The sequence below is a fragment of the Mustelus asterias genome, chromosome 4 (genome assembly GCF_964213995.1).
Source record: "Mustelus asterias chromosome 4, sMusAst1.hap1.1, whole genome shotgun sequence".
Classification (NCBI taxonomy): domain Eukaryota; kingdom Metazoa; phylum Chordata; class Chondrichthyes; order Carcharhiniformes; family Triakidae; genus Mustelus; species Mustelus asterias.
Genome location: NC_135804.1, coordinates 126,877,939 through 126,890,023, shown reverse-complemented (window position 1 = coordinate 126,890,023; position 12,085 = coordinate 126,877,939). Strand labels below are relative to the sequence as shown.

At 44.9% G+C, this 12,085-nt stretch overlaps 1 protein-coding gene across 8 annotated transcripts in view; it reads right to left on the bottom strand.

The window, feature by feature from the left end:
* The window catches only part of ints6l (integrator complex subunit 6 like), an 86,714-nt gene that overhangs the window by 42,244 nt on the left and 32,385 nt on the right, over window positions 1-12,085 (bottom strand). For 4 of the 8 annotated variants that reach the window (XM_078211730.1, XM_078211728.1, XM_078211732.1 and 1 more), the window contains 2 exons: window positions 10,583-10,711; window positions 1,940-2,103 (listed from right to left, as the gene is read on the bottom strand). In XM_078211730.1, coding sequence (XP_078067856.1) covers window positions 1,940-2,103; window positions 10,583-10,711 — 293 coding nt within the window. Of the gene's footprint in view, window positions 1-1,939; window positions 2,104-10,582; window positions 10,712-10,931; window positions 11,122-12,085 lie in introns of those variants that run through there. The other 4 variants (XR_013497660.1, XR_013497662.1, XM_078211727.1 and 1 more) reach the window with 3 other exon arrangements.

Genomic DNA, 12,085 nt, shown 5'->3' with positions numbered 1-12,085 from the left:
GTCTATACCCATCCGAGTCATCTTCACCACTTGCCTTTCCAGCTATTTTTGTGTCACCTGCAAACTTGCCAATAGTACATTCGCTTCCCTTGTCCAAGTGAAAAAAAGTTTATTTATTAGTCACAATAAGGCTTACATTAACAGTACAATGAAGTTACTGTGAAATTCCCCTAGTTGCCACATTCCGGCGCCTGTTCGGGTCAATGCATCTAACCAGCACATCTTTCAGACCGTGGGTGGAAACCGGAGCACCCGGAGGAAACCCACGCAGGCACGGGGAGAACGTGCAAACTCCATACAGACAGTGATCCAAGCCTGGAATCGAACCCAGGTCCCTGGCGCTGAGAGGCAACAGTGCTAACCACTGGGCCACTGTGCCGCCCACGTCATTGATACATATTGTAAATAATGCGGCCCCAACACTGATCCCTGTGGCAATCCACTAGTTACAACTCATATCAGTTGAGGTTATTCATGAAGGCCCATCTTCTCAACCTTGCCCCTCGCCTGAGGTGTAGTGATCATTAGGTTAAATCACCACCAGTCAGCTCTTCCCCTTAAAAGGGGAGAGCAGTCTATGGTCATCCCTTTGCAGGTTGCTATCCTGAAAATGCCCCTCTTAATCCACTCTGTCTATTAGTTAGCCAATCCTCTGTCCAAGCTAATGTACTACCCACAACACCATGGGCTCTTATTGTTAAGTAGCCTTTTGTGCAGTACCTTCTTGAACTTTTTTTGGAAATCCAAATATATTTCATCTCCTTGTTCCCCTTTATCTATCCCACTTGTTACCACCTCAAAGAATTCTAACGAATTTGTCAAGCACAGTTTCTCTTCATGAAGCCATGCTGACTCTGCTTGTTTATGTTATGGGGCAGGATGGCACAGTGGTTAGCACTGCTGCCTCACAGCATCAGGGACGTGGGTTCGATTCCCAGCTTGGGTCACTGTCTGTGCGGAGTCTGCACATTCTCCCCGTGCCTGCGTGGATTTCCTCCGGGTGAACAAAGAACAAAACAGCACAGGAACAGGCCCTTCGGCCCTCCAAGCCTGCACCGATCATGTGTTCCTAACTAGACCATCCGTTTGTATCCCTCTATTCCCAGTCTGTTCATGTGGCTATCTAGATAAGTCTTAAATGATCCTAGCGTGTCTGCCTCAACCACCTTGCTTGGTAGTGCATTCCAGGCCCCCACCACCCTCTGTGTAAAATATGTCCCCCGCATACCTGTATTGAACCTTGCCCCCCTTACCTTGAACTTGTGAACCCTTGTGTTTGTCATTTCTGACCTGGGAAAAAGCTTCCAAAAGCTCCGGTTTCCTCCCACAGTCCAAAAGATGTGCTGTTTAGGTGGATTGGCCATGCTAAATTCTCCCTCAGTGTACCTGAACAGGCGCCGGAGTGTGACAACTAGGGGATTTTCACAGTAACTTCATTGCATTGTTAATGTAAGCCGACTGGTGACACTAATAAATAAAAAGCTTCTAAACACTCTGCGATTACATCCTTTATAACGGATTCTAACATTGTCCCAATAAAAGATATTAAGTTAACTGGCCTATAGTTACCTGGTTTTTGTCCACCTTGATCCCCATTCATCATCAAGCCAGTCCCCATCTCTCTTTTATAGTTGTCTTTTTACAAAACAGTTCCATTCATTAATCTGTGAAGCTTCATTCCCAATCAATGGAATCTGATTATTTAGAAACTTACAATGTTGATTATTTAGAACTTTAATAATCTGCGGATTATTTTCTATCAATCTAATTTGTTAAGACATTTGAGTAACTTTGGTTTTAAATGTGTTTCCTGTTTATATGGTATAGGTACTTACACTAGATTGCAGTTATTAAATTAATTACAAAACACTGATCAAGTCAAAACAGCAACAAAGAGCTTATGTAAAGAGTAACACATGTCCTGGCCACTGATACTCACCAATGTGGGGGAGTTTTGATCCGGCCAAAAAGATTCAGGAATTGGCCAGTGTCCAACAGGTACGCCAGTCTTGGGGTTTGGTCTCACATAAATCAGTTTGTGACAGGTATGCCAAGCTTGAGGAGTAAATGAAGAGGTTGCTCGAGGTGGTTCAACAATACAATCTGAAACATAGCAGAACAAAAGGAGTAGGAGCTTTGTGCTGCATTATTGATCTTGGAGCCAATTACTGCAGTGAGGAAGGATGGTACCTTAGCAGGCTGCTCAACTGAGGCCACATCGTTGGAACTTAAAAACAAAAAGGGGCAATCACATTGCTGAGAGAGTGTTTAATATGCTCCCAAACAGGGAGAGAGAGAAGAGCAGATATGGAGCCAAATTTCAAAGAAGTGCAAAAACAATGTGGTAATAATAGTCGGGGATTTCAACTTCCCCAATATTAATTGGGATAAGCAAAGTGTGAAAGACTTAGAGAGGGTGGAATTCTTAAAGAGCATCCAGGAAAACCGTTTGAGCCAGCATGTAGAAAGTCCTACAAGGAGAAGGGGTGGGACTAGATCGGATTTTAGGGAATGAAGCTGGGCAGATGGTAGAAGTGTCAGTGGGAAGCATTTCTGTGACAGTGACCATAGCCCGGTCAGATTTAAGGTAGTTATGCAAAAGAACAAAGATGGATCCGAAATAAAGTTGCTGAATTGGGGGTGGCCGGTTTTAAAAGAAGAAGACAGGATCTCGCCAAAGCGGACTGGGTCTGGTTGAGGGGTCAATCATGAGGGGGCATAGTTTTAGGGTAAAGGATTTGAGAAAAAATGTTCACTAAGAGGGTGGTGAGAATCTGGAATGCACTACCTGGGAAGATAGTGGAGGCTGAAAACCTTGCAACCTATAAGGAGTATCTAGATGAGCACTTGATTGGTTAACAAGGGAAACTAAGTGTGTAGATGCCCTCAACCACACACCGTCACCTCCTCCAAAATTCAATTAAATTAGTTGGGCATGATCTCCCCCTGACAAAGCCATTCTGACTATCATTGATTAACCAAGTGAAGATTAATTCTGTCTCTGAGAATTTTTTCCTATAAAACTTACCTACTACTAATGTTTGACTCACTGGCCTATAATTACCTTTTTTTTGCCTGCTTCCGTTCTTATATGATGGTACCATGTTGGCTGTCTGTTCAAGGCACAGCAACAGTCACTGTCCCATCAGCTCTTCTTCATGGCACATCCTGTTCTTTGCTAATACAGGGGTAGCCTTCTTTTAACCACCAGACTTTGCTGGTGTATTTATGGATACCCATCAGGCAACAAGGCAGAGGGCGAAGGTCAAAGGTTGTTTTTGCAACTGGAAGTTTGTGTCCAAAGGTGTACCACAGGGATCAATGCTCGGTCCCTTTGCTCTTTGTAATGTAGATTAATGATCTAGATGGAAATGTGGGGTGTATGATCAGTAAGTTTGCAGATGACATGAAAATTGATGGTATGATAAATAGCGAGGAGAAAAGCTTTAGGTTACATAGGTGGGTCAGTCAGATGGGCAAACAGTGGCAAATGGAATTTAATCCTGAAAAGTTTGAGGTGATGCATTTTTGGAGGACTAACAAGGCAAGGGAATGCACAATGAACGGTAGTATGCTAGGTTGGAGGACTAGAGGGACCTTGGGGTACATGTCCAAAGATCCCGGAAGGCAGCAGAACAAGTAGATAAGGGGCTAAGAAGGCATATGGAATACTTGCCTTTATTAGCCAAGGCAAAGAATATAAAAGCAGGAAGGTTATGATGGAGCTGCATAAAATGCTCCATCATAACCACATTAGGTCACAGCTAGAGTACTGTGTGCAGTTCTGATCACCACACAATAGGAGAGACTTTAAACTAGAAAGGTTGGGGGGAGGGAATCGAAATGAGGGGACTGAGAGCGAGGAGGTTAGCTCGCAAATAGATAAGGAATGTAAACAGGGTAAGAGGGAGGTTAGACGAGTGATGGAGAAGGGAAGTGCTCAGGCTGAAGGTCTGAGATGTGTCTATTTTAATGCCAGGAGTGTAGTGAATAAAGTGGATGAGCTTAGAGCGTGGATTTCTGCTTCGAATTGTGATGTGGTGGCCATTACGGAGACTTGGATGTCTCAGGGACAGGACTGGGTGCTTCAGGTGCCGGGTTTTAGATGCTTCAGGAAGGACAGGGAGGGAGGCAAGAGAGGGGGGGGAGTGGCACTGTTGATCAGGGATAGTGTCACGGCTGTAGAGAAGGTGGACGCCGTGGAGGGATTGACTACGGAGTCTCTGTGGGTGGAGGTTAGGAACAGGAAGGGGTCGGTAACGTTGCTGGGTGTTTTCTATAGGCCGCCCAATAGTAACAGAGATGTTGAGGAGCAGATGGGGAAACAGATCCTGGAGAGATGTAGGAATAACAGAGTTGTCGTGATGGGAGATTTTAATTTCCCAAACATAGATTGGAATATCCCTAGGGCTAGGGGTTTGGATGGAGAGGAGTTTGTTAGGTGTGTCCAGGAGAGTTTCCTGACACAGTATGTGGATAAGCCTACTAGAGGAGAGGCTGTACTTGATCTGGTGCTGGCTAATGAACCTGGACAGGTGGAGGATCTCTCGGTGGGTGAGCAGCTTGGGGACAGCGATCATAATTCTATCTCCTTCACGATAGCATTGGAAAGAGATAGGATCAGGCAGGCTAGGAAAGTGTTTCTCTGGAGTAAAGGGAAATACAGTGTCATCAGGGAGGAAATTAGACGGGTAAATTGGAAGGAGGCATTCTTGGGGAAAAGTACCGAAGGAAAGTGGAGGATTTTCAAGGAATGTTTGTCTGGAGCTCTGCATGACAACGTTCCGATGAGACAGGGGGGTGTTGGTAGGGTACGGGAACCGTGGTGCACGAAGGTTGTGATGAACCTGGTGAATAAGAAAAGAGAGGCGTACAGAAGGTTCAGAGAGCTAGGAGGTGTTAAGGATTTAGAGGAGTATACGGGATGTAGGAAGGAGCTTAAGAAGGAAATTAGGAGAGCGAGAAGGGGTCATGAGAAGGCCTTGGCGGGTAAGATTAAGGAGAATCCCAAGGCTTTCTACAAATATGTCAAGAGTAAAAGGATGAGATGTGAAGGCATAGGACCCTTAAAAGGTGAAGGGGGAAAAGTTTGTGCGGAACCGTTAGAAATGGCGGAGCTGCTTAATGAATACTTTACCTCGGTATTCACGGTGGAAAGGGATCTGGGTGGTTGTACTGCTGGTTTGCGGTGGACAGAAAGGATCGAGCATGTGGACATAAAGAAAGAGGATGTGTTGGAACTATTGAATGGCATCAAGGTTGGTAAGTCGCCGGGACCGGATGGGATGTACCCCAGGTTACTGTGGGAGGCGAGGGAGGAGATTGCGGAGCCTTTGGCGATGATCTTTGCATCGTCGATGGAGACGGGAGAGGTTCCGGAGGATTGCAGATGTGGTCCCTATATTCAAGAAAGGGAACAGGGACAGCCCGGGAAATTACCGACCGGTGAGTCTAACCTCAGTGGTTGGTAAGTTGATGGAGAGGATCCTGAGAGACAGGATTTATGATCATCTAGAGAAGTTTAGTATGATCAAAAGTAGTCAGCACGGCTTTGTCAAGGGCAGGTCGTGCCTTACGAGCCTGGTTGAGTTCTTTGAAAATGTGACCAAACACATTGACGAAGGAAGAGCGGTGGATGTGGTCTATATGGACTTCAGCAAGGCGTTCGATAAGGTCCCCCATGCAAGACTTCTTGAGAAAGTGAGAGGGCATGGGATCCAAGGGGCTGTTGCCTTGTGGATCCAGAACTGGCTTGCCTGCAGAAGGCAGAGAGTGGCTGTGGAGGGGTCTTTCTCTGCATGGAGGTCAGTGACCAGTGGAGTGCCCCAGGGATCTGTTCTGGGACCCTTGCTGTTTGTCATTTTCATAAATGACCTGGATGAGGAAGTGGAGGGATGGGTTGGTAAGTTTGCTGACGACACCAAGGTAGGTGGTGTTGTGGATAGTTTGGAGGGATGTCAGAAGTTGCAGCGAGACATAGATAGAATGCAAGACTGGGCGGAGAAGTGGCAGATGGACTTCAACCCGGATAAGTGTGTAGTGATCCATTTTGGCAGATCCAATGGGATGAAGCAGCAGTATAATATGAAGGGTACCATTCTTAGCAGTGTAGAGGATCAGAAGGACCTTGGGGTCCGGGTCCATAGGACTCTTAAATCGGCCTTGCAGGTGGAGGATGCGGTCAAGAAGGCGTACGGCGTACTGGCCTTCATTAATCGAGGGATTGAGTTTAGGAGTCGGGAGATAATGTTGCAGCTTTATAGGACCCTGGTTAGACCCCACTTGGAGTACTGCGCGCAGTTCTGGTCACCTCATTACAGGAAAGATGTTGAAGCCATTGAAAGGGTGCAGAGGAGATTTACAAGGATGTTGCCTGGATTGGGGGGCATGCCTTATGAGGATAGGTTGAGGGAGCTTGGTCTCTTCTCCCTGGAGAGACGAAGGATGAGAGGTGACCTGATAGAGGTTTACAAGATGTTGAGAGGTCTGGATAGGGTAGACTCTCAGAGGCTATTTCCAAGGGCTGAAATGGTTGCTACGAGAGGACACAGGTTTAAGGTGCTGGGGGGTAGGTACAGAGGAGATGTCAGGGGTAAGTTTTTCACTCAGAGGGTGGTGGGTGAGTGGAATCGGCTGACGTCGGTGGTGGTGGAGGCAAACTCGTTGGGGTCTTTTAAGAGACTTCTGGATGAGTACATGGGATTTAATGGGATTGAGGGCTATAGATAGGCCTAGAGGTGGGGATGTGATCGGCGCAACTTGTGGGCCGAAGGGCCTGTTTGTGCTGTGGCTTTCTATGTTCTATGATGTGATTGGGGCAGCATGGTGGCACAGCTGCCTCTCAGCACCAGAGACCTGCGTTCAATTCAAAGAATTACAGATTAGATTGGCCACGGTAAATTGCGTCTTAGTACCAGGATGATCAGCAAGATGGGGTTACTGGGATAGGGCCTGAGAGAGATTGCTGTCAGTGTAGGCTCGATGGGTCGAATGGCCCCCTTCTGCATTGCAGAGATTCTATGATTTTAGAGAGGGAGCAGAGGAGGTTCACCAGGATGTTGCCTGGGATAGAGATTTTCAGCTATGAAGAGAGGCTGGTTAGGCTGCGTTACTTTTCGTTAGAGCAGAGAAGGCTGAGGGGGTCCTGATTGAGGTGTATAAGATTATTAGAGACATAGATACAATAGATAGGAGGAATCTTTTCCCCTTAGTAGAGGTGTCAATAACCAGAGGCCATAGATTTGAAGTAAGTGGCAGGGTATTTAGAGGGTATTTGAGGAAAAACATTTTCACCCAGAGGGTGGTGAGAATCTGGAACTCACTGCCTGAAAAGGGTTGTGGAGGCGGGAACCCTCACATAATTTAAAAAGCATTTAGATAAGCAGCTGGAACACTATAGCGTACAAGGCTATGGACCAAGTGCTGGAAAATGGGATCCGGATAGACAGGTGCTCGATCGCCATTGCAGGCACGATGGGCTGAAGGGTCTCTTTCTGTGCTGTAAAACTCTGACTCTATGAGTTCATACCTGAGCTAGGAAAATCAGATCACAAGAAATAGGAGCAGGAGTGGGCCAATTAGCATATTAATCTGCTCTGCCATTCGATAAGATCATGGCTGATCAGATTGTAGCCTTTACCCCACTTTCAAGCCTCCATAATCCTTGACACCGCGTCAATCAGAAATCTGTCCATTTCATCCATGAGTATATTCAATGACCCAGCTGCCAAAGCTTAGCACGTGCAATGTGCTCTACTCCAGCTATTTTTGAAATAAAGCGTTGATACTACAATGTAGTTTATATCAGATCAACCGTACCATCTATGGGATGCTGCAACCATCACGATACTCCAGCCATCATGGGCAGGATTTTACGGCCTCGCTTGACCAGAAACCATAAAATCCCACCCGAGGTCAATGGACCTTTCCATGGTCTGCCCCTCGCCTGCTCCATTTCCCGTGGTGGGCAAGGCGATACAATTCCAGCCCATGACTTTTAGGGCAAGTTTGATAGAGGAGATTCTCTTTTCCTGTCCATCAATTTTGTATATTCATATCAACTTGATTGGTGCTCCCTTGAGTTAAGAAGGTTAAGTGGTGATATATTTGAGATGTTTAAAATTATAAAAAGATTTTATCCAGTAGATAGGGAGAAGCAGTGGTAAGCCATGTTTAATCAAGAACAAGGGGGCATGACCTAAAAACTACAGATTGGTCATTTGGAACTGAAATCGGAAAGCGCTCATTAAAAAACAGTGGTGATATTCTGTTGGGTATGAAGGGATATGGAGCAAAGGTGGGAAAGAGTGTTGAGATACAGGTCAGTCATTATCTAATTTGAACATGGAACCAATTCAAGGGATTGAGCTTCCTTCTCCTATTCCTATGTTTTAACACATGTAACTGTACCATGAGGTCTGGCTTCCCAATGAAAACTCTGCAACATCTTTCCTTACAATTGAAGACAGGTGCAATTTTTGATTTATCTGATGTGAAAAGGATGTACTAGCTGTGTTTACAAATGAACATATGATACACAAATTACGAGCAGGACTAAGCCACTCTGCTGCCTCACAGCACCAGGGACCCGAGTTTGATTCCCTGCTTGGGTCACTGTGTGGAATCTGCATGTTCTCCCCGTGTCTGCGTGGGTTTCCTTGGGTGCTCCGGTTTCCTCCCACAGTCTGACTGACGTGCATTGACCATGTAGGTGCATTGAACATGCTAAATTCACCCTCAATGTACCCGAACAGGCGCCAGAGTGTGGTGACTATGGGATTTTCACAGCAACTTCACCGAATGTTAATGTAAGCCTACTTGTGACACTAATAAATAAACTTTAAATTTTAACCTATCAATGCTTCTTTGTACCTTTCTTATGCCCTCTTCACAATTTACTTTCCTACCCATCTTTGTGTTGTCAGCAAATTTAATCATACCTTCACTCCCTTCATTTATATCAATTGTAAAAAGTTGAGGCCCAGCACAGATCATCGAGTCAGAGATTTGCAGCATGGAAACAGGCCCTTTGGCCCAACTTGTCCATGCCGCCCAGTTTTTACTACTAAGCTAGTCCCAATTGCCTGGATTTGGCCTATATCCCCCATACCCATCTTACTGTCCCCACCTGCATTTTAAAAGACAAAATTGTACCCGCCTCTGGCAGCTCGTTCTAGACACTCACCACCCTGTGTGAGAAAAAATTGCCCCTCTGGACCTTTTTGTTTCTCTCCTCTCTCACCTTAAATCTATGCCCTCTAGTTTTAGACCCCCCCACCTTTGGGAAAAGATATTGACTATCTACCTCATCTATGCCCCTCATTATTTATAGACCTCTATAAGATCACCCTTAAGCCTCCTACGCTGCAGGGAAAAAAGTCCCAGTCTATCCAGCCTCTCCTTATAACTCAAACCATCAAGTCCTGGTAGCATCCTAGTAAATCTTTTCTGCACTCTTTCAAGTTTAATAATATCCTTTTTATAATAGTGTGACCAGAACGATACACAGTATTCCCAGTGTGGTCTTACCAATGTCTCATACAACTTCAACGAGATGTCCCAACATCCTGTTTTTACTGTTCTGACCAATGAAACAAAGCATGCCGAATGCCTTCTTCACCACCCTGTCTACCTGTGACTCCATTTTCAAAGAGCTGTGAACCTGTACCCCTAGATCCCTTTGTTCTATAACTCTCCCCAACGCCCTATCATTAACTGAGTAAGTCTTGCCCTGGTTCGATCTACCAAAATGCATCATCTCACATTTATCTAAATTAAACTCCATCTGCTATTCATTGGCCCAATTGATCAAGATCCCTTTGCAATCCTAGATAACCTTGTTCACTGTCCACTATGCCACCAATCTTGGTGTCACCTGCAAGCTTCCTAAATTCTCATCCATTTTTACGCTCAAAATGGGATTGTCAGGGCTACAAAGGGAATATTTCAGGCATTTAGGGCAAGGCAAACACTCCTTTGATTGGGTATATCAGATGTTGGGCAAAGCTTTCTTGAGATTACTCTTGAACCACAAATATATTCTCTTCTGCACATGTTCACACGACTCCCCACCCACTAACACCAAACAGTGCCTCATTCGGAGACTTTTTGTAGTGAGGCCCAACTGCATTCTTATTAAAACTGTTTAAACTTATTAAGAAAAATGAGGAAGCTGACTTTTGATTTGAGTTGTAGATGAACCCAGATCCGAGTGGTGAATGGTCAATCTCTATCCCTCTGAATCATGCAGGTTGACAGCCACATCTTGTCAGAAACCAAGCAGTTTGATAAAAAGTCCAGAATTATTCCCCACTTTACACCATCCTACAGAGTCAACATATGTCCCAGTTTATGCACACTAAATTGGAGTTCAATCTCTTAAAATCTGTACATCCTCAGTGCTGATATACGAGTTACCTGTCGTTCAAGGTGCAGTGTTAATAATAACCAAAAACAGAGGCAAAACATATACATGCGTCAGACAGTTCCAAGGATAGACAAAACCTTTTCATGAATATTCCCTGCAAACATTTTGCTGGCTACAGTCCAAATGGAAAACATTTTTAAGGAATATTTTTCTTACCTTCTCCAACTGGCGTGGGGTCTGGTCCAGTTTTTTCAAAATTAATAACCACTCCACTTTGAACCTTCTGCACTAAGGATTCTAGGCACTGGTTTAGCATACGCTGTGTGCGCACACAATAGGACCGACCTTGAACAGAAATAAAAAGCAACTTAAGCACCCTGGTGCTACTAAATCCAGGACTTCCTGATGCAGATGCTCAAACCTTAAAGCTTTTGAAAAAGGTGCATTGCAATATTTAACTTTACTCCTTAAGTGCAAAAAGGAGACACGTGTTCGAGTAAATTATCAAGATCTTTCTTGCACTGTTTCCTGTGTATATGACATTTAATAATGATAGATCATTTACCGTAGATTGCCTCTTCCATATTCTGTGTGTGAAGTTCAACCTCCACAAATAAATAGGAGTTCTCTCCATCCTATGAGAAATCACTCTCTGGGACAGTGTCCCCATAAATTTTCAGGTTTCAAGTCAGACGATCTTCCCCAGCTCTGCTGACTCACAGCCTCACTCGGGAGCAGATCCACTTGTTCTTTGTCTGTAGAAACAACAGGTAGGGATCTTCAAGCCTGGTGACAGCACAGAAAGATGGCAAATGCAATCTGCACTCCCACAAGCTGTTGCATCGACAGGTCAACTGATCTCTGTCTGCACTGGCACCAGCCACACAGCACTGGCGCTTGGTACCAGTTACACAGCACTCACACTGGGTACCAGTTACACAGCACTGGCGCCAGGCACGCAGAGGACAGGGAATAAATTACCATTACCCTCTGTTTATTAAAATTTCAAAGTGATGCTAAGTTGTTGGTCTGCACTCTGCACTGTTCTAACCCAACAAACACTATAGACCTTGATTCACTTCATGGGCCACTATCACAAGATGACAAAGATGGGAATAAACAGGTCATTCTCAGGATGGCAGGCGATTGACTAGTGGGGTGCCACATGGATCAGTGGTGGGGCCACAGATGTTCAAAAACTTGATAAATAATTTGGATGTGGGGGCCAACTGTAATATTACCAAGTTTGCTGACGACACCAAACTGGGTGGAAATGTAAGCTGTGAGGAGGATGCCAAGAGGATTCAAGGGAATTTGCAGACTAAGTGAGTGGGCAAAAACATGGCAGATGGAATATAATGTGAATAAGTGTAAAGTTGTCCACTTTGCTAGAAAAAGCAATAAACAAAGTATTTCTTAAATGAGGTGTTGGGAAGTGTTGATGTCTAAAGGAACCTGGGTGTCTTTGTTCATGAGTCACTAAAAGATGTGGCAAGTAATTAGGAAGGCAAATGGTATGTTGGCCTTCATCACAAGGGGATTTGAGTAAAAAAGCAAAAATGTCTTGCTCAAATTGTAGAGCCCTGGTGTATTGTGTATAATTTTGGTCTCCTTACCTTATCTAAGGAAGCATGTACTTGCCATAGAAGCATGCAACAGAGATTCACCAGACTGATTCCTGGGATTGCAGGATCGTATTATGAGGAAGGATTGAGGAAA